The sequence below is a fragment of the Oncorhynchus kisutch genome, linkage group LG22, assembly GCF_002021735.2.
Source record: "Oncorhynchus kisutch isolate 150728-3 linkage group LG22, Okis_V2, whole genome shotgun sequence".
Lineage (NCBI taxonomy): Eukaryota > Metazoa > Chordata > Actinopteri > Salmoniformes > Salmonidae > Oncorhynchus > Oncorhynchus kisutch.
In genome coordinates this window covers 31391944-31414987 of record NC_034195.2, presented here as the reverse complement: position 1 = coordinate 31414987, position 23044 = coordinate 31391944, and the positions used below count along the sequence as shown (strand labels likewise).

Here is a 23044-nt window from a genome sequence, read left to right as displayed (position 1 = left end):
AACTCAAATCTAGATGAGGTGCCATATTTCCATTTGATAGAGCCGTTACCATTTGTATAGAGGGTCTTAACAGCCTTACAGAAAAAATCCCCAAAACAAAGTCTCTCAAGGGAGTGGAAGAGGAACTGATGCTCTACTGTGTCAAATGCTTTATAAAACTCTAAATATAATATGAAGTTATCCTCGGTTATTAGGTCTGAGTAGTCAAGTATGCCTGGCCGGTTACCCTCTTTCCACTGGGATTCTCTGCCTCTAACCCTATTACAGGGGCTGAGTCACTGGCTTACTGGGGCTCTTTCATACCGTCCCTAGGAGGGGTGCGTCACTTGAGTGGGTTGAGTCACTGATGTGATCTTCCTGTCTGGGTTGGCGCCCCCCCTTGGGTTGTGCCGTGGCGGAGATCTTTGTGGGCTATACTCGGCCTTGTCTCAGGATGGTAAGTTGGTGGTTGAAGATATCCCTCTAGTGGTGTGGGGGCTGTGCTTTGGAAAAGTGGGTGGGGTTATACCCTTCCTGTTTGGCCCTGTCCGGGGGTGTCCTCGGATGGGGCCACAGTGTCTCCTGACCCCTCCTGTCTCAGCCTCCAGTATTTATGCTGCAGTAGTTTATGTGTAGGGGGGCTAGGGTCAGTTTGTTATATCTGGAGTACTTCTCCTGTCCTATTCGGTGTCCTGTGTGAATTTAAGTGTGCTCTCTCTACTTCTCTCTTTCGCTCTTTCTTAACAGTAGCCTAGTGGTTAGAGCGTTGGACTAGTAACCGGAAGGTTGAAAGTTCAAACCCCCGAGCTGACAAGGTACAAATCTGTCGTTCTGCCCCTGAACAGGCAGTTAACCCACTGTTCCTAGGCCGTCATTGAAAATAAGAATTTGTTCTTAACTGACTTGCCTAGTTAAAAAAAAAATATGTACGAAGGGCTATATAAATACATTTGATTTGATTTTGATTTAATACTAGTCTGACATTGTTAGAAATATGTCTGTTCCTCATGAAGCCAGACTGCGTTTCATCAATGATTGCATCCAGGACTTCTTTAATACTTTTTGCAAGTAGTAAGGCCCATATCTTATAGTCATTATTAATAAGACAAATTGGACGCCAGTTATCGATGAGCAGCACTTATTTTTTGGGCTTAGGTATCAGTGTTATTAACCCCTGACTCATTGTAGGAGGGAGAACATTGTTTTTAATACTCTCTAAAAAATACTTCAAATAGGCAGGGAGCTACTCATTCAGAAAATAATTTGTAAAATTATGATGTAATTCCATCAACACCTGATGATTTATTGTTCTTTAGATGTTTGATAGAATCTAATCTCTTCAAGTTTGATGGGTTCATCACACTGTTTAGATGTTATATCACTGATAGAGTGAACATTATTCAGTGAGTCAAAAATCATATCTGTGGATTCCTAAGAGTACGTAGAGCTATTCAATTTTCTGTATACATTGCTACGCCATGACGTGTATATTCACGTTGGAGGAAATCTTATTCACGTCCGGGTCAGATTGGGAAAATGCTAGAAACAAACAGCTGATCCGGTCTACATATTTGAACTGTAAAGACTAATGAAATAACGACATATTTGATAATTAATATGGATTTCTTAAAAGCTGAAATCGTGAGGAAGAGAAAACTAATTGAAGACAAAGATCTTATTGATGTGAGTAGCTGCTAGCTAGTATGTTTACTAGTCAGCTAGCTAAATTGAGCTAGCTAGAGTTGCTTTAAGTTAGCTAGGCTAGGATAACTAGCTAGGTTGCTTGGCGTGGGCAGGTACATGAACGTTTAATTGAATTTTTACTCAAAATAGTAGCTATCTAGCCAACGTTAGCTTAAAATTACAAGTTGGGTGAGCCTGCGTCATGATAAAATTAAGAGCTATAGGGCTCTGAGGTTAGCGGCATGCTTGCGCCAGCTAACTAGTTATCTTAGCTTATTTTCAAGAGCTCATCTACGTTAGTTAGCTAAGTATTATTTTTTACATTTTAAAATGTTGCATCTTATTGTTGGTATGCGGTGTCAATGATTCTATTCACAGGGTTCAAAGAAATACTTCAAACGAGCCGATCTTGCCCGAAAAGAAGAAGATGAGTATTTCGAAAGATGTGGCTACAAGGTAATATCACAGCGTTTCTATTTTTTTAATTTAATTTAATTTTGTTTAACAGCGTTTCTAAATCTGGAGGCGAGACTTCCGGGAAAACTTGCGAAGACTAAAGAAAGGCGTATGCATGCTTCCCAGCCGAAACAGTTCGTACATATATTATGACGACAGTTTGGGACGTTTTAGACTTTGGACACTTTTTTTGTTGTTGACTCAACCCGAAGTCTACGCTACTTCGTCGGTGATTGGTCAACAGTAGGGATTCTTCAGGGATGTCTTTGTCATTCAATGAGGGACTAATTTTCATGCCAATTGTTTTCATTGAGAAATCGTGCACCAAATGACTTAGAAGTACAATTGTGTGACTAAGGTTTTCTTTGGCAAAAACTCAATTAGTCATTACTTATCTTTGATTAATTCTGATTATTTTAAGGAAGTGTGTACTGGCCATGGTGTCTCAAAATGGACAAACAGTAGTATTTGAAAAATGAACGGGGGAAAGCACAAGGTCTTAAAGGAGTATGCAAGCACACTTGTTTGGTTTGCCTAGTTTACTTCAGCTAGCCGAACTGAAGTATGCCTTTAGTAGACCATTCCGGGGTTTGGGATTTGAAGTTAAATAAATACTTTACCAGGTAAGTTGACTGAGAACACATTCTCATTTACATCAATGACCTGGAGAATAGTTATGGGGGGATGAATGAGCCGATTGGAAGCTGAGGATGATTAGGTGGCCATGATGGTATGAGGGCCAGATTGGGAATTTAGCCAGGACACCGGGGTTAACACCCCTACTCTGATAAATGCTATGGGAACTTTAGTGACCACAGAGAGTCAGGACACCTGCTAAATGTCCCATCTGAAAGACTGCACGCTACACAGGGCAATGTCCCCGATCACTGCCCTAGGGCGTTGGGATATTATAATTTTTTTAGAGTGCCTCCTACTGGCCCCCCAACACCACTTCCAGCAGCATCTGGTCTCCCATCCAGGATCAACCCTGCTTAGCTTCAGAGGAAAGCCAGCATTGGGATGCAGGGTGATATCCTGCTGGATTAAGTCGATGAGAGAAGTGAAATTCTTCCTTAGTTATTCATTTTCTCAATCTAAACGTGAATATGTGCAGTTCTAGGAACACAAATCCCTCTACTTTCATATCACATCAAAATGCACTTACTGTGCTGTTTTGAGACGGTTTTAATAGTTGCAGTCGACAGTATTTTTCAGTAACGACGCGCTTGTGGCCGCCTGCTGTTTACACACAGGTGTTCGGAGACGCCGATGTAGTCCCTCTGTCTTGTCTGTTTTCCGTAAACAAGTGCTGTAACATGGAAATATGACCGTGTGGGAACCCTAACCCTATAAAAGTATCAGTTTTGTTTTTTGAAAATGTCTCACTGATATGAAAGACAAGGTCCTTATTATTCTAAAACCATACTGCAAGCGATGCGTGGTAATGTTCAGACCGAGTGCCGGGGCTCTTAACAAAACTCCCCTGTACAGAAGACGCCTTCATCCAATGACTCTTATGTGTAATTTAATAGAACTGCGATTTATGATCAAAGGCTCATTGTCTGTTCTCTCTTATTCTCTCTCCCTTGTGCCCTTCATCTTACTCCTTGTTTCGAGATTCTCTTTTCCTCTCTGTCCGCCACCTTCTTCCATTCCCTTCCTATCTCTGCACTGTCTGTTCAATCTCCACTTTTTTTTCTCCCCTCAGTGACTTGTTTTCAGAGTTACAGTGCAGCCTACGACTAGACCCCCTTACAGGGTTGTGTGGTGGTGTTTTTCTGATGTTGTATAGCCTGTGTTGACTGTGCTCTCTTCCCACCTTGTGAACGCTGCCCTGCAGGTTCAGAAAGAGGCACCTGAGAGACAGGTAGGGGATGGCACAGCAAAGGCAGGGAGCATGTCTTGAGGATGATTGACAGTAGGCAGTGGTGTGTCCCAAAGATCTTGCAAAGCTCCCCTTTCCACTGCTTCTTCCCTTCAATTGTACCTGTCTGCAAGGACTTGATAGGAGTTCAAAATATGGAGGAAATGTATCTAGCAGCAAGCTAGCTATATACAGTCCAAAAATAACCCATTACCTAGTTCTTTCCTCCAGGCTGCTTCAATGTTACCTGAATGTAAGCACAGTGTAAAAATATATTATGATTGCTCCACCCATCCTTCCAATAAGCTTAGAGCTTCAGTCATGTTGCTTAGACCTGTCCAATTTAAGTTGTGGATGTGTGGGTTGTATTCAGTACCTTCACTGATCAGTTGTCTGGAAGGAGAGGGGGCAAGGAATGGAGAGTTGGGACATAGCCATGTTGAGCATGAGTTTAGGCTCTGTTGTCAGTTTATCCTTTTGCTTTTTTAAGTTTTGGTTAATCAGGCTTTGCCTCTTATTTCAAATGAGTTTGATATGGGCCTTTGTAGCAGAAACAACTTTGTTTTTCCCCGTTTGTGTTTGCAGGTTTTGCCTTACTTTTGAGAATCGCTCATGTGTGGGGAGAACTGCATTTCAATTCAGCTGACTAATACAGCTCTAAATGTGCCTATAAAGTGGGTTTTAGCTTACAAATGCAGCACCTGCACCTGACTTGAATTCTTTGTGCATTTTGGGGGCTTTTGTGTTGTACTTTAAAAAATTATTTTGATTGTGCTCTTCCTAGAAACACAATCTTAAGGTGAAGAGATGCATGTGCTTCTTAAAGCATGACCCATCAGTAGGGTTGCACATTTTGGGGAATATTCAGAGGTGGAAACTTTCCGTGGGAATTAACAGGAATAAATGGGAATTAACATTAATGCATTGAATATATTTACCATATCATATGGAGACAAACATAGAAGGTTTATCTTATCATGTAGACATGATTAAATCCTAACAATAGAAATAAAAAACAATTAAAGTTACACATTGAACTTTAATTAGTTGAGTTGACTCACATGGGGTAATTTCACTGAACAACAAAAGGGAATGTTGAATGATCCCCAATGATCCATCGCACCTACCCCCCAAAAAAACATTTTCAACATATAGCTGTAAAATAATCTTCCTCTCAGGCTTCTGTCTTCTCCCTGGACCTCTTCATGTCTACCTCTTGAACATCAGACTCTGAGGCCTTATCTTCACTGTCACTTTCCAACCTTGGGAATGGCTTGTTGTCAGGCAAAAAAAAGCCTAAAATTTGCCCAGGTTGCCACCAAATTTTCAGCCCTCATATTGGTCAGCCTGGTGTGTGTGTGTGTGTTCCCAAACAAGGACCAGTTGCGGCTGTAGTTGGTGGGATTTGGAGGATCATGGAGGCAACAGGGGAAAGAGCCTCAGTCCCTTCCGCCAGGTGGCTGATAGGATACAGTTGAAGTCGGAAGTTTACATACACTTAGTTTGGAGTCATTAAAACTAGTTTTTCAACCACTCCACAAATTTCTTGTTAACAAACTATAGTTTTGGCAAGTCGGTTAAGACATCTACTTTGTGCATGACACAAGTACATTTTCCAACAATTGTTAACAGACCGATTATTTCGCTGTATCACAATTCCAGTTGGTCAGAAGTTTACAAACTGAGTTGACTGCCTTTTAAACAACTTGGAAAATTACATAAAATTATGTCATGCTTTAGAAGCTTCTGATAGGCTAATTGACATCATTTGAGTCAATTGGAGGTGTACCTGTGGATGTATTTCAAGGCCTACCTTCAAACACAGTGCCTCTTTGCTTGACATCATGGGAAAATCAAAAGAAACCAGCCAAGACCTCATAAAAAATTGTAGCCCTCCACAACTCTGGTTCATCCTTGCGAGTAATTTCCAAACGCCTGAAGGTACCACATTCATCTGTACAAACAATGGTACGCAAGTATAAACATCATGGGCCCACGCAGCCGTCATACCGCTCAGGAAGGAGACGCGTTCTGTCTCCTAGAGATGAACGTACGTTGGTGCGAAAAGGGGAAATCAATCCCAGAACAACAGCAAAGGACCTAGTGAAGATGCTGGAGGAAACCGGTACAAAAGTATCTATACCACAGTAAAACGAGTCCTATATCGACATAACCTGAAAGGCCGCTCAGCAAGGAAGAAGCCACTGCTCCAAAACCGCCATAAGAAAGCCAGACTACGGTTTGCATCTGCACATGGGGACAAAGATCATACTTTTTGAAGAAATGTCCTCTGGTCTGATGAAACAAAAATAGAACTGTTTGGCCATAATGACCATCGTTATGTTTGGAGGAAAAAGGGGGAAGCTTGCAAGCCGAAGAACACCATCCCAACCGTGAAGCACGGGGGTGGCAGCATCATGTTGTGGGGGTGCTTTGCTGCAGGAGGGCCCGGTACACTTCACAAAAAGATGGCATCATGAGGAAGAAGAATTATGTAGATATATTGAAGCAACATCTCAAGACATCAGTCAGGAAGTTAAAGCTTGGTCGCAAATGGGTCTTCCAAATGGACAATGACCCCAAGCATACTTCCAAAATTGTTGCAAAATTACTTAAGGACAACAAAGTCACGGTATTGGAGTGGCCATCACAAAGCCCTGACCTCCATCCTATATACATTTGTGCGAGCAAGGAGGCCTACACACCTGACTCAGTTACACCAGCTCTGTCAGGAGGAATGGGCCAAAATTCACCCAACTTATTGTGGGAAGCTTGTGGAAGGCTACCCAAAACGTTTGACCCAAGTTAAGCCATTTTTAGGCAATGCTACCAAATACTAATTGAGTATGTGAACTTCTGACCCACTGGGAATGGGATGATAGAAATAAAAGCTGAAATAAATAATTCTCTACTATTCTGACATTTTCACATTCTTAATAAAGTGGTGATCCTAACTGACCTAAGACAGGGAATTGTTACTAGGATTGAATGTCAGGAATTGTGAAACACTGAGTTTAAATGTATTTGGCTAAGGTGTATGCAAACTTCTGACTTCAACTGCATGTTGGCACATCTGCCATATTGCATCTCCATCCCAAAGCCCTTGCTTGGAAGTGCCCTTGGCCAGACTGCCAAGAACTTTGCTCTCATCCAGGCCAAGGTGGTGAGACGACACTGTAGTGATGGCAACATAGGTCTTGTTGATCTCTACACCAGACAGTATACTCTTGCCAGCATTCTTGGGGTTCAACATGTACACTGTGGCGTGTATGGGCTTCTGGCAGAAGTCTTCACATTTTTTGATGTTTTTCAGAACTGCAGTTTCCTCTGCTTGGAGTAACAGTGAAGTGGGCAGCGCAGTATGGATTTCTTTTTACATATGCAAGCAGAGTCTGAATATCAGACATGATGGCATTGTCTCCCTCAATCCGTGCAATGGCTACTGCTATAGGTTTCCGGCTGCTTACCACTCTCTCCCAAATACATCATCCAGAAAGATTCTCTTGATGGGGCTCTCCATATTGGCAGACTGTGATATGGCCATTTCTTGGAGAGCCTCCTTCCCCTCCAGGAGACTGTCAAACATGATGACAACACCACCCCAACGGGTGTTGCTGGGCAACTTCAATGTGGTGTTCTTATTCTCTCTCTTTGCTTGATGAGGTAGATTGCTGCTATAACTTGATGACCCTTCACATACCTAACCATTTCCTTGGCTCTCTTGTAGTGTATCCATTGTTTTCAGTATCATGATGTCCTTGAGGAGCAGATTCAGTGCATGAGCAGCACAGCCAATGGGTGTGATGTGAGGGTAGGACTCCTCCACTTCAGACCAAGCAGCCTGCATGTTTGTAGCATTGTCACCAGTGCAAATACCTTCTGTGGTCCAAGTCATTGACTGCCTTCAGCTCATCTGCAATGTAGAGACCGGTGTGTCTGTCCCTTGTCTGTGCTCTTGTAGAATACTGGTTGAGGGTTGGAGATGTAGTTAATTATTCCTTGCCCACGAACATTCGACCAACCATCAGAGATGATTGCAATAGTCTGCTTTCTCTGACTTGCTTGATCTTCACTTGAACTCTGTTGAACTCTGCATATAGCACATTAGTAGATGAAGCATGTCTTGTTGGAGGGGTGTATCCTGAGTGAAGAACATTCAGAAATCTCTTCCAATACACATTGCCTGTGAGCATTAGAGGTGAACTAGTTGCATGCAAGGCATTCATCAGCATTTCTGACTACGCTCCTCCAATGAGTCAAAAACACTTAAAATTCCAGGAGAACCATGAGCTGTTGCTACCGATAAGGTGCCCGATTCATAATTTTCACCTCGAATAGAAGTAGAGGGACTTTTGTCAGGTTGTTTGTTGTGAACGTTGAGGGAACTTTATGCACTTGGCCAGATTCTGCATCTTTGTTGCATTTTTCACATATTTGCCACAGTATTTGCAAAAGTACACAGCTTTTCATTCTACATGAGCTGTAGTGAAATGTCTCCATGTACAGATAAATAGTTAAGCAGTTAGATTAAACAACTCCTTTTGTAAGATGTTTTAAAGAGGTCTTAAAATGAAACATGTATGGAAACAGGTGAATTAACACTCCTCAGTTAGCAGGCTCAAGCAAGCTAAAACCCACATGGTAACAAAAACTAATCAGCAGAAATTAACAAGTTAGAAATGATTTAAACACACTTTGCTGTAGGCTACTATTTACTAGTTAACAAAAATCATGTCAGAAAATATATTCACCCCTCCCTGTATTGTAATCAAAACCTACGAAAAAGCATGTAGTCCTTGGCTCGGACAGTACTAGTGTGGGCTCAATAGCATCTCATTAGTGTGCAAGATCTTGAATCACCTGAACATGTGATTGAAGAGTGCACTGTGCATGCAGAGGGTTGCAATTCCATTGAATTGGGGATAGTTTAACCAAAATATGTCACAAGACCTAGAATTGCCTTGTGTATCCCACAAAGGTTCCCTGTTATAGGCAAACATTTTTTTAATTAATCTAAGCAAAATTCCCGGGCTTAATTTCCCATGGAAAATTTCCGGACAGTTTCCGACCCTTTGCAACCCAACCCGACGTATATTTGAAAGATGAAATTGCTATGCAGTGGTTTAATAATTTAAAACATGATTTTTAACAGCCATGAAGATGGTCTACATGCAACAGTGTTTTTCCTATGTTCATGCTGCTTTGAAATGGTATGATGGATTTGTATACCAGCAGTCTTTCTGTTTACAGTATTGGTTTGCTTTGGAAGAGACTGCTGGTCCCAGGTGAGTCAGCAGCAATAGATAATGTCTCTGCATGACAGTACGGAGTGAGCACGCTCTACTGCTTCTGCTGGCATTTTCGCCGTTTGAGGATGATTATGATAAAACTTCACCAGCTGAGAGAGAGGTTGTTTCACTCTCGCCAAAATCTGTCCCAAATAAGCCCAATGCGTTTCTATGGGCTTATTTTGGACCTAAGCTTGTCGAATGCCTTCCTGCTAACTCCTATTGTTAGGACGGCGACATGAGCACCTTGTCATTATATATACAGATCTCTGGTGAGAGCCAATTGTAATGGAGACATCTGAGTTTAGCCACTAGAGCCCCAGAGTGGAGGTGTCATAATACTTATAAAACCTAGCGGTCAAACAGGGAAATGGTTCTAATCATTTTTTCCACTATTCATTTTTCTCATAGCGTTTATTTTAAGTTATTCTAAAATACCCTGTGTTTTGTGTATCCTTACCCTGCGTGACATTTTGAGAACCATGTAATTATTTATCAATATATTAGTCTTTACTCATTTAAAAATGCTAATTAGCTTCAAAGTAGACATGCAAAACAACATCCTTGCAAGCTTCTGCATGTCATCTCTAGCTGACAACTTTTGCTAACAGGTATTGTGTCAATTTAAAACTTGCACAAGACAGTTCATAAAATTGTAAATGTAAGAAAGTTTGCCAATTTATTCAGTACTACATTTAGCTAATATTAGAATCTCTGGATTAATTTACCTTTGCCTTGATTTGGCAGTCTCGTCCAGATCATGGCATTTGTAGCTCTTTTTGCTAGCCTAATTAGCATTTTTGGAGGTAAATACAGGCGACTAGATAAGTCATGTTGTCAAAAAAAGATTTACACGGTTATCAAAACTCCATGCCAGGTTAAGCCTATATGAACAGCCCTTATTTTAAGTGTTCCTAAAATCCCCTTTGGGAAAAATGATTGGAACCTGTTTGAACGCTGGTTATTATGACTCATACTGTGGTACACTATAGCAGTGAAAGCAGGAAACTAACCCATGCCCCTCTCTCTCCCTTTTACCTCTGTGTTATCTCAAAGATGGAGAAGAAAGAGGAGAAAGCAGATCCCTCCACCTCGTCCAATAGCACTTTAGAGTTAGAGCTGACTGAGGAGAAGCTGCCAATGTCGCTCTCTCGGCAGGAGGTGAGTCAGCCAATCAGAGATGGTTTTTATTGTGTCAAGCCTCCTGGGTTCGGTTCAGTTGGTATGAACAGGGAGGAGATGTGCTTGTTTGTTTGTCCAGGTGATCCGGCGGCTGAGGGAGCGAGGGGAACCGGTGCGTCTTTTTGCAGAGTCAGACTACGAGGCCTTCCAGAGGCTCAGGAAGATTGAGATTCTCGCTCCGGAAGTCAACAAGGTAACATCCTGTCACTGTAATGAGGCAGGGTGGTGGTGCGAACTTGCTCTTTGTTTTTGTGGTGGGTTTTATATTGTTTTTGTAAGGTTAAAGAAGAGTTGGACACACTTTTAAACACTCACCTCTCATTGTCCCTGGTAGTGTTGTGTACATGCTAGCCCAGAACATTATACGTGACTTTTCAGGCACTGACAACCTGTGATGTAAAGATGATCACCTGTGTTACTGTGTATTCTCTGGGCAGGGTTTGAGGAACGACCTGAAGGCAGCCATGGATAAGATTGATGCACAGTACCTGAATGAGATCGTAGGGGGCACTGGGGAGCCGGGTGAGGTGGACACACAATTCGACCTAAGAGTACACGAGGCAGACACAACCATCGAGGAGCTGGAGGTACACAGCGACTGGAGAGTCACTAAAGCCACTATATTTGTTCTTTAACTTAGGGTTTAAGGGCCACATTTAAATCCACAATTGTAAATAAAAAAGTGCTGAATGTCCCTCTTCTACTACAGATCAAACAAAGTCCTATGTGTCAATGCAACATAAGAACAATGTATTCCCTTTGTCCTCTTGTTTGGTATTTGTTGTCCTACAGGCCCTGGGTAAATCTCTGGGAACGGGAGATGACAATGGGGACCAGGATGTCATCGACAAAGTCCTTAGGGTGAGACAGAGCGTTATGCTCAGCTTTTTGCTTCAGGGAGAGTTGTTTGCTAATTCAACAGTTGCTGATGTGATCTCTATCCAGTGTTGTAATTATTTTTTATAATGCTGCGATGGAGATATAAAAAATATATATATAATGTTTGTGTGCTTAACATGGTTGTGTTATGGTCAGTAGTTTCTTGGCAGTTGTGGATATAGTTTGTTGTGGTCTGTAGTTCCTGCTGGGAGTCTGGGCGAAGGACCTGAACGGTCGAGAGGACCACGTGAAGCGCAGCGTCCAGGGCAAGCTGGCCAGCGCCACCCAGAAACAGACTGAGTCCTACCTCAAACCTCTATTCCGGAAACTACGCAAGAAGGTGTGTTCACCTCAGAACTGCCCTCTGTGAAATGAGTATGGTGGATATGGTCTTGTTTTATTGTCATTCTTTATGTTTTTTAGAGTTTGCCAGCAGACATCAAAGAATCAATCACAGACATCATTAAATTCATGCTGCAGAGAGAATATGTAAAGGTATTGAACTTGTTTTCTACCTGTTGTCACTTATATTGGGTGTTTTGTGTTTAGTATGATTGGTAATAGTGTGTGTCATGTAACTAAACTAAGATTGGGCGGTTGTCCTTAAACTGTGCTTGTCCCAGGCGAACGATGCATACCTGCAGATGGCCATTGGTAATGCCCCCTGGCCTATCGGGGTGACCATGGTGGGCATCCACGCCCGTACGGGGCGAGAGAAGATTTTCTCCAAACACGTGGCCCACGTCCTCAACGACGAGACCCAGAGAAAATACATCCAGGTTAGGACCTCTGGGTTAACCTCTGAATATAACTTGGATCAAAGATGACCCCTAACCTCTGGGTTAACCCAAATAGAGTATCATAAGTAAGATAGCTGACTGCTCAGCCTTCTTGTGAAAATATCTTAACATCTGCTCTCTCTTCAACAGGGACTAAAAAGGTTGATGACTATCTGCCAGAAACACTTCTCCACAGACCCCTCAAAGTGCGTGGAGTACAATGCCCTGTAGTACACTGACTGTCTACACCTGTGGTTACCAAGCCTTGTCTTAGAGTCCTGGGGTGCGCAGGTTTTTGTTCCAACCTAGTGCTACAGCACCTAATTCAATTGACTATGGTCTTAATGATCATAAAATACGTTGAATCAGGTGCGCTAGTGTTGGAAGGAAAGCATACCTGTATACTTTGTAGTCTTACAGGATCAGGATTGGTATCCACTGGTTGGTTACACGTCTGTGGAAGTCGCTACATACCTGTCAATGGAGATCCAGCTGTTCATGTATATTTGGAGGCTCAATTTTTGCCACTGTTTACTGTTTTGGCTTTTTTTGGGGGGGGTGTACAGGTTACTCAAATGAACGAACATGCAGTGTAAATATCCCTTCTAAGATTAGTCTTTCTCCAGTGTGCTAGTTCTATATCTTTAAGAATAGCCATGATGTGTATGTTTTATTATGCAAAGCTTTGAAAAAAGAAGCTTTAAATTCAAGAATGAGAAAACAGCAGTTGAAACCTGTCAAAGTATACATCTCTGTGAATGGTAAACTGTTCTTATTAATGCAATACATATTTCTAAATTCAGGGGGTGTTTGGTGTCAGTCCATTTTCATTCCTTTATTGAGAAGTAATATTATTTAGAGAATACATTTTGGTGGAACTTTTAGATAACTGCAAATGTTACCTAGCTTTATAATTTCCCAATGCACAAGAAGATCATTAAATGAGAAGCGTTCGCTATACAGCTGTAAAATTATTAATCTATAAACTCCAGAGGCCAACAGCAGAGCCAATGTTTATTATACACTTGTCTGTCTACAGACCAACGCATTGCTGCATATCTTTACGTGCTGGCCAGACACTGCTGTGAATGTTGCCAAATATATTTACACATGTTAACAAATGTTGTTCGTGCACGTCTGCGTGGCCAGGCGCTAAAATGGAATTTGGTTCTATTTGTGAAGTTTAATGCACTGCAAATCCTGCGCCTCCCATCTCATTTGTTTTTAGGAGCATATACCCATGTGATTGAAAGCTGAATTGAGGTTCATACTCCAGTCAGTTGTGGTAATGCACCTTTAAAGTTGGTTGCCTACTGCTATATAAAATGTCAAAAGAAGAAAAAACCTGAAGGAGAGATTACGAGAAACAAATTTGGTTGACTGTTAATCTGTGGATTAATTGTAGAAGTAGAGATCCTTGGGCATTTCAGGTAAAATAACAACCCAAATTTATATCCCAGGGCAAATTGGCTAACAGCTAGCTAAATTGCCGTACATGTTTAACGCTTTTCGACCAGTCCTCAAATTAATATAGTTGGTTCAGAGTTAGTTTTGATATTTCAACCTGCATGTCCTGATCGCATCTGGTGTGGGGGGACAAAATTAATATGTTAGACCTTTGCGCCACTCGGCAGCAAATGTTAAAATAAAAAAGAAATTCGGACCTTCAAACTTCAATAACTCGCAAACGACCTCAGGTAAGAGACTATGAAGGGGAAAAAAATGTGCAACATTGCACAGGTCTTATTTGACACATTCCGACCCTAGTTTCATACATCGCAATGGTGTAGGCAGCCTAGCGCACCGACAATGCAACTAGTTAGGGTCTGTCAAAAAAGTGCATGATCACAATATTCAAAATGTCAATACCTCTTCAACTGCTTGATTTAGCAACCTCATTTCAATTTTCCATTATTCCCAACATGGAGAGAAATGTTGCACACCCTTGGGTTTTCTCATAAAATTATTCATTTTATACATACAGTGGGGCAAAAAAGTATTTAGTCAGCCACCAATTGTGCAAGTTCTCCCACTTAAGATGAGAGGCCTGTAATTTTCATCATAGGTACACTTCAACTATGACAGACAAAATGAGAAGAAAAAAATTCAGTCAAAAGTTTGGTCACACCTACTCATTCAATGGTTTCTTAATTTGTACTATTTTCTACATTGTAGAATAATAGTGAAGACATAAAAAATATGGAATCAACGCTACAGGGAGACAGGACGGACAGCTGATCGTCCTCGCAGTGGCAGACCATGTGTAACACCTGCACAGGATCAGTACATCTGAACATCAAACCTGCGGGACAGGTACAGGATGGCAACAACAACTGCTTGAGTTACACCAGGAACACACAATTCCTCCATCACTGCTCAGACTGTCCCCAATAGGCTGAGAGAGGCTGGACAGTGTGCGTGTAGGCTTGTTGTAAGGCAGGTCCTCAGCAGACATCACTGGCAACAACATCGCCTATGGGCACAAACCCACCGTTGCTGGACCAGACAGGACTGGCAAAAAGTGCTTTTCACTGATGAGTCACTGTTTTGTCTCACCAGGGGTGATGGTTGGATTCGCGTTTATCATCGAATGAATGAGCGTTACACCGTAGCCAGTACTCTGGAGCGGGATCGATTTGGTCGTGGAGGGTCTGGGGCAATGTGTCACAGCATCATCGGACTGAGCTTGTTGTCATCGCAGGCAATCTCAATGCTCTGCGTTACAAGGAAGACATCCTCCTCCCTCATGTGGTACCCTTCCTGCAGGCTCATCCTGACATGACCCTCCAGCATGACAATGCAACCAGCCATACTGCTTGTTCTGTGCATGATTTCCTGCAAGACAGGACTGTCAGTGTTCTGCCATGGCCAGCGAAGAACCCAGATCTCAATCCCATTGAGCACGTCTGGGACCTGTTGGATCAGAGGGTGAGGGCTAGGGCCATTCCGGGGGGACCTGAAATCCCAAATGTCCTCACAAGGATAGAAAAACAGGAACACACACACACACATTGAGGCTAGGATACTGTATACACACATCCATGGCCCCTGTGTGTGTGTTTGGGGGTGGGGGTTATACTTTTTTTTACAGGGTCCAGCGGTAGAGAACAGTCTCACCTGTACCCAGCTCTGTGTCCATGAAGAGTGACCGGTCTATGGGAATACCAATAAGGTTCACAATGGTAGACTCATTCACAACAAGGTGAAGAGGTAGGAGGGACAAATGAAGAAAAACACACACATGCACAAGCACACAACCCCTGGATTTAGTTTTTTCTGGATTTTGATTCATTTATTGCATTAAGAAGAATTTTGTTTTGGTATACCTCTACACTTTTACAACATTTTTTAATAATATACTGTGTTCACATTTCTTTTCCCAGGGTCCAGCAGGAGAGACCAGTCTCACCTGTACCCAGCTGTGTGTCCATGAAGAGTGACCGGTCTATGGGAATACCAATAAGGTTCACAATGGTAGACTCATAATTACAGAAAGAGGACATTCACAATGAAGCAAAGAGGTAGGCGGGACACAGAAAACAACACATAGACAAAATGATACTCATCGCCATGTGAGAGGAAGTGCTACTTTTCGCTCACAAGGATTTGTTTATGCTCCGCTCTTCCATTTTGTGGAATGAAAGCATTTTCATCAAGGATCTCTCTGTTCTTTGCTCCGTTCATTTTTCCCTCGATCCTGACTAGTCTCCCAGTCCCCGTCGCTGAAAAACATTCCCACAGCATGATGCTTTCACTACTATGCTTCACCATATTTTATTATTATTTAACTAGGCAAGTTAGTTAAAGAACAAATTCTTATTTACAATGACTACCTACCCCGGCCAAACCCTAACCCGGACAACGTTGGGCCAATTGTGCACCGCCCTATGGGACTCCCAAACACAGACAGTTTTGATACAGCCCTGGAATCCAACCAGGGTCTGTAGTGATGCCTCTAGCACTGAGATGCAGTGCCTTAGACTGCTGCGCCACTCGGTGGCCCTAGGGATGGTGCCAGGTTTCCTCCAGACGTGACGCTTTGCATTCAGGCCAAAGAGTTCAATCTTGGTTTCATCAGACCAGAGAATCTTGTTTGTCATCAAATCAAATCAAATTTATTTATATAGCCCTTCGTACATCAGCTGATATCTCAAAGTGCTGTACAGAAACCCAGCCTAAAACCCCAAACAGCAAGCAATGCAGGTGTAGAAGCACGGTGGCTAGGAAAAACTCCCTAGAAAGGCCAAAACCTAGGAAGAAACCTAGAGAGGAACCAGGCTATGTGGGGTGGCCAGTCCTCTTCTGGCTGTGCCGGGTGGAGATTATAACAGAACATGGTCAAGATGTTCAAATGTTCATAAATGACCAGCATGGTCGTATAATAATAAGGCAGAACAGTTGAAACTGGAGCAGCAGCACGGTCAGGTGGACTGGGGACAGCAAGGTCTCATCATGTCAGGTAGTCCTGGGGCATGGTCCTAGGGCTCAGGTCCTCCGAGAGAGAGAAAGAAAGAGAGAATTAGAGAGAGCATATGTGGGGTGGCCAGTCCTCTTCTGGCTGTGCCGGGTGGAGATTATAACAGAGCATGGCCAAGATGTTCAAATGTTCATAAATGACCAGCATGGTCAAGTAATAATAAGGCAGAACAGTTGAAACTGGAGTAGCAGCACGGCCAGGTGGACTGGGGACAGCAAGGAGTCATCATGTCAGGTAGTCCTGGGGCATGGTCTTAGGGCTCAGGTCAGTTGAAACTGGAGCAGCAGCACGGCCAGGTGGACTGGGGACAGCAAGGAGTCATCATGTCAGGTAGTCCTGGGGCATGGTCCTAGGGCTCAGGTCCTCCGAGAGAGAGAGAGAAAGAGAGAATTAGAGAACGCACACTTAGATTCACACAGGACACCGAATAGGACAGGAGAGGTACTCCAGATATAACAAACTGACCCTAGCCCCCCGACACATAAACTACTGCAGCATAAATACTGGAGGCTGAGACAGGAGGGGTCAGGAGACACTGTGGCCCCATCCGTCATGGTCTGAGAGTCCTTTAGGTGTATTTTGGAAAACTCCAAGCGAGCTGTCATGTGCCTTTTACAGAGGAATGGCTTCCGTCTGGCCACTCTACCATAAAGGCCTGATTGGTGGAGTGCTGCAGAGATGGTTGTCCTTCTGGAATGTTCTCCCATCTCCACAGAGGAACTCTGGAGCTCTGTCAGAGTGACCATCGGGTTCTTGGTCACCTCCCTGACCAAGGCCCTTCTCCCCCGATTGCTCTGTTTGGCCGGGCTGCCAGCTCTAGGAAGAGCATTGGTTGTTCCAAACTTCCTCCATTTAAGAATGATGGAGGCCACTGTGTTCTTAGGGACCGTAAATGCTGCAGAAATGTTTTGGTACCCTTCCCCAGATCTGTGCCTCGACAAAATCCTTTCTTGAAGCTCTACGGACAATTCCTTCTACCTCATTGCTTGGATTTTGCTCTGACATGCACTGTCAACTGTGGAACCTTACATAGACAGGTGTGTGCCTTTCCAAATCATGTCCAGTCAATTGAATATACCACAGGTGGACTCCAATCAATTTTTAGAAACATCTCAAGGATGATCAATTGGAACAGGATGCACCTGAGCTTAATTTAGAGTCTCACAGCAAAGGGTCTGAATACATCTGTAAATATGGTATTTCTGTTTTTGATTATTAATACATTTGCCAAAAAGTCTAAAAACCTGTTTTCGCTTTGTCATTATGAGGTATTGTGTGTAGATATGATGAGGATAAAAATGTATTTAATCCATTTTAGAATAAGGCTGGAATGTAACAAAATGTGGAAAAGGGGAAGGGGTCTGAATACTTTCCGAAGGCACTGTAGCTCCATTCTTGTGTATTATTTTATTCCTCTAGTGATTCTATTTTATTTGAAACTCTGCATTGTTGGGAATGGCTCGTAAGCAAACATTTCACGGTTAAGTCTACACAGTTGTAATCGGTGCATGTGACAAATAAATTGTCATTTGATTTTGAGTTGCGTACATACAGTAGGTTTGTGGTGTTAAAATCGAATATGTAGTTATGTAGAATTGTAGGTTTTCAAGTCATCACAACATAAATGCACCTGTACAGAGCTCCTCTTTGTCAAAACATGAAGTTAGTTAGCTTGCTGTTAAATTTAGATATGTGTCTATGGCAACAATAGTGTTTTCTTTTCTTTTTGCAGACTATCATGCTGTAGTGTCACAGAGATTGGTTGTGGTGCTCTCGCTTCAGCTCTGAGCTTAAATCCCTCACAACTGAGAGAGCTGGACCTAAGAAACAATCACACAGGAAGTTCAGGACTGAAACTGTTCTCTGACTTCTTAACTACAGTTGTCAAGTTTCAGTTCAGGTAATGACTTTATATAGTGAGAATTGTTTGGGATTTTGATTGTACAAATACACTCAAAAGGACTTTTGATTTAAAACAGTATCCAAATACAGTATGTATTGTAATTCACTGATTTCTATAGTGTATACCATTTCTGAATGTACATATTGATTATTAAGGATGTATTTGTTTTCATTATTGACTAGATAACATGATTTTTATGAATGTATTGCCACCTCACAAACCCTTCTACTGTACATTCTCAAGCTTCATTTTGGGTCATCAATGTTCATGCAGTTTGGGCTTAATTTCAATCATTGGAAAAACATGTATAAATGTATCTACAAACAGGTGTGTGGTTTTAACCTATTATGAGCTGTATGCTCACTCCAGCAGTCCCATGTAACCATAAATTCCAAATACAGATTTTCTGTAAAAAATATATATATATTCTAAACATTCTCTTAAATACTTTAAAGGGCCAATGCAAACATATTTTTACATCAATATCAAATCCGATCAGGGTTACAATGAAGTACCTTACTGTATTAGATTCCATTAAAATGGGCAACAATAGCATACATTCAGATATTACATACATTTCTAAGACAGGACACTACTAGGTGTGTGATGGCAGTTGAGATGTTTGAATAGACCAGAAGAGGGCAGCAGTTACAACACAAGTCTGTTTGTGCTTTCATTTCAGTCTATGGTATTCAGGGTTTATAACATTTAAAAACTGTTCCAAAGATTTGCAATTGAGTTTACTGTGAACTGTTTCACTTGATTGTCAACATTGTTTCATGGTTGAATTGTGGGTGGAAATGCTTGCCCCATCAGTACAATATGCCAGCACAAAAACATCCTGTGGTGTTCTGCATTAGCATCCAATAGCCCCCGTGATATGCAACTTTTCAGGGAAGTAAGGAACAAATATACTCAGGCAGTTAGGAAAGCTAAGGCTAGCTTTTTCAAGAAATTTGCATCCTGTAGCACAAACTCAAAAAAGTTATGGGACACTGTTAAGTCCATGGAGAATAAGAGCACCTCCACCCAAATGCCCACTGCACTGAGGCTAGGAAACACTGTCACCACCGATAAATCTGCGATAATTGAGAATTTCAATAAGCATTTTTCTACGGCTGGCCATGCTTTCCACCTGGCTACCCCTACCCCGATCAACAGCCTTCCACCCCCCACAGCAACTCGCCCAAGCCTCCCCACTTCTCCTTCACCCAAATCCAGATAGCTGATGTTCTGAAAGAGCTGCAAAATCATCTGGACTCCTACAAATCAGCAGGGCTAGACAATCTGGAACCTCTCTTTCTAAAATGATCTGCAGAAATCGTTGCAACCCCTATTTACTAGCCTGTTCAACCTCTCTTTCATATCGTCTGAGATTCCAATAGATTGGAAAGCTGCCGCGGTCATCCCCCTCTTCAAAGGGGGAGACACTCTAGACCCAAACTGCTACGGACCTATATCTATTATACTCTGCCTTTCTAAGGTCTTCGAAAGCCAAGTTAACAAACAGATCACTGACCATTTCGAATCCCACTGTACCTTCTCCACTATGCAATATGGTTTCAGAGCTGGTCACTCAGCCACGCTCAAGGTCCTAAATGATATCATAACCGCCATCGATAAGAGACATTACTGTGCAGCCGTATTCATCGACCTGGCCAAGGCTTTCGACTCTGTCAATCACAACATTCTTATTGGCAGACTCAACAGCCTTGGTTTCTCAAATGATTGCCTTGCCTGGTTCAGCAACTACTTCTCTGATAGAGTTTAGTGTGTAAAATCGGAGGGCCTGTTGGCCGGACCTCTGGCAGTCTCTATGGGGGTGCCACAGGGTTCAATTCACGGGCCGATTCTCTTCTCTGTATACATCAATGATGTCGCTCTTGCTGCTGGTGATTCTCTGATCCACCTCTACGCAGACGACACCATTCTGTATACCTCTGGCCCTTCTTGGACACTGTTAACTAACCTCCAGACGAGCTTCAATACCATACAACTCTCCTTCCGTGGCCTCCAACTGCTCTTAAATACAAGTAAAACTAAATGCATGCTCTTCAACCGATCGCTTCCTGCACCTGCCCGCCCATCCAGCATCACTACTCTGGACAGTTCTGAGCTAGAATATGTGGACAACTACAAATACCTAGGTGTCTGGTTAGACTGTAAACTCTCCTTCCAGACTCACATTAAACATCTCCAATCCAAAATTAAATCTAGAATCGGGTTCCTATTTCACAACAAAGCATCCTTCACTCATGCTGCCAAACATACCCTCGTAAAACTGACCATCCTACCGATCCTCGACTTCGGCGATGTCATTTACAAAATAGCCTTCAACACTCTACTCAACAAATTGGATGCAGTCTATCACAGTGCCATCCGTTTTGTCACCAAAGCCCCATATACTATCCACCACTACGACCTGTACGCTCTCGTTGGCTGGCCCTCGCTTCATACTTGTCGCCAAACCCACTGGCTCCAGGTCATCTACAAGTCTCTGCTAGGTAAAGCCCCGCCTCGTCTCAGCTCACTGGTCACCATAGCAGCACCACCCATAGCATGTGCTTCAGCAGGTATATCTCACTTGTCACCCCCAAAGCCAATTCTTCCTTTGGCCGACTCTCCTTCCAGTTCTCTGCTGCCAATGACTGGAACGAACTGCAAAAATCGCTGAAGCTGGAAACTCTTACCTCCCTCACTAGTTTAAGCACCAGCTGTCAGAGCAGCTCACAGATCACTGCACCTGTACACAGCCCATCTGTAAATAACCCATCCAATCTACCTCATCCCCATACTGTATTTATTTATTTATCCTGCTCCTTTGCACCCCATTATCTCTACTTGCAAATTCATCTTCTGCACATTCTACCATTCCAGTGTTTAATTGCTATATTGTAATTACTTCGTCACCCTGGCCTATTTATTGCCTTACCTCCCTTATCCTACCTCATTTGCACACAATGTATATAGACTTTCTACTGTATTATTGATTGTATGTTTGTTTATTCCATGTGTAACTCTGTGTTGTTGTATGTGTCGAACTGCTTTGCTTTATCTTGGCCAGGTCGCAGTTGCAAATGAGAACTTGTTCTCAACTAGCCTACCTGGTTAAATAAAGGTGAAATAAAATAAATGTTTAAAAATGGTGTGTCACTCAATAGTTTCCAAACTAGGAGTGTGGTAGTCCAGTTTACCTTATCATCTGTACTTAAAAGACATCAGTGAGATCTGTTATCTGCCTGATTTATGTTATTCTATAAATAATCCGCATTGGTTAATAATCCTTCACATGATATGACAAGCCTGTCTTGATGTGTGAAGGAACAGCAGGAGGATGTGTAACAGAATAGACACCGAATAGCAGAAATATACTATTTTTAGCTTCTGTTCTCAGATCTGCTTAAGATCAGCTTGATGGTGTCTTTTTTTCTGCTGGGATCCATCTCCTAATAAATGGTTCAGCTGACTATATAGCATGGTCCAATCATTATTTGAAACAAGTAGGATTTGGTTCCAGATAGCCTACCAGTTTTGTTGGATTCTTTGATCTTAAAACTAAAGAAAGTATTAATGATATAACACATTGATGAAAGTATTATACATTCTGCTATATTACGTATGGAATATGCTTTCTGTTACTATACAATTGAGGGACAAATAGGCCAACAATGGTTAGCATTGATTTGTGAAACATTTTCACTGGCTATGTACTGGTAACTGCCAAAATAAAGGAAACACCAACGTAAAATGTCTTAATAGGGCTTTGGGCCTCCCCGAGTTGACAGAACAGCGTCAATGTACCTTGTCATAGATTCTACAAGTGTCTGGAACTTTATTGGAGGGATGTGACACCATTCATCCACAGGAAATTCCATAATTTGGTGTTTTGTTGGAAAACGCTGTCTCTGGCACCGCTCCAGAATTTCCCATAAGTGTTCAATTGGGTTTAGATCTGGCGGCAGAGACTGCCATAGAATATGGTTTACATAGTTTTCATGCTCATCAAACCATTCAGTGACCACTTGAGAGACCACAAATGATTCACCAAAAGTTGAAGGTGATCACACAAAATGGCTGTTAATTGCCACTTACCTTGCCCTCTAAGTGGTTGACAGAACCTAAACCATGCCATTAAAATGCACCCCACACCATAACAGAGCTGCCAGAACCCTAAAGTGTTTCCTTTATTTTGGAAGTTACCTCTGTGTGTAACCATACAGCGATGCATAGAATACAGCAACCTTATTATATTGAGTTACCATGGTAACTTCATCTGTTGCTTTCTGTTATTAGTCTGTTCTCCTGCTGTAGGAACACACACCACTGTTCTACTGTATGTCTCTGCTCTGGCTAAATCACACATTACTGCTCTATGACTGTTCTACAACTGCTATGTTTTATGTATTTGTGTTCATAGGGGTTCATAGTATCTCTATTCCCTTGATTTGTCCTTCAGATTAAGAAAGCTCTCCTTCACAGCTTGCTGGCTTCAGTCCAACCCAACCCCTTTGTCCCACTGCCAACAGTGATACTCAGTTTTACTAGGATTCAAGG

General features: G+C 42.3%; 1 protein-coding gene across 2 annotated transcripts; it reads left to right on the top strand.

The window, feature by feature from the left end:
- The first annotated feature begins 1428 nt into the window (after window positions 1-1428).
- prpf18 (PRP18 pre-mRNA processing factor 18 homolog (yeast)) lies at window positions 1429-12917 on the top strand. Of its 2 annotated transcripts, XM_020456558.2 has the most exons (11): window positions 1478-1662; window positions 2041-2118; window positions 3959-3985; window positions 10327-10431; window positions 10532-10645; window positions 10890-11039; window positions 11245-11313; window positions 11531-11671; window positions 11755-11826; window positions 11955-12110; window positions 12261-12917. In XM_020456558.2, exons 1-11 carry the CDS (start codon window positions 1597-1599, stop codon window positions 12339-12341), a joined length of 1059 nt encoding a protein of 352 aa, XP_020312147.1. In that variant the 5' UTR covers window positions 1478-1596; the 3' UTR covers window positions 12342-12917. The 2 variants fall into 2 exon arrangements, with proteins under 2 accessions (XP_020312148.1, XP_020312147.1); XM_020456559.2 differs by lacking the exon at window positions 3959-3985 and having other exon boundaries at window positions 1429-1662.
- Window positions 12918-23044: the final 10127 nt, after the last annotated feature.

What these genes read in the sequence shown, in the direction of transcription:
- prpf18 (XM_020456558.2), top strand. Translation starts at nt 1,597, where the DNA reads ATGGATTTCTTAAAAGCTGAAATCGTGAGGAAGAGAAAACTAATTGAA. An exon ending in TCCGGAAACTACGCAAGAAG is followed by an intron (nt 11,672 to 11,754) that starts GTGTGTTCACCT and finishes TATGTTTTTTAG; the next exon opens with AGTTTGCCAGCAGACATCAA. An exon ending in TGCAGAGAGAATATGTAAAG is followed by an intron (nt 11,827 to 11,954) that starts GTATTGAACTTG and finishes TGCTTGTCCCAG; the next exon opens with GCGAACGATGCATACCTGCA.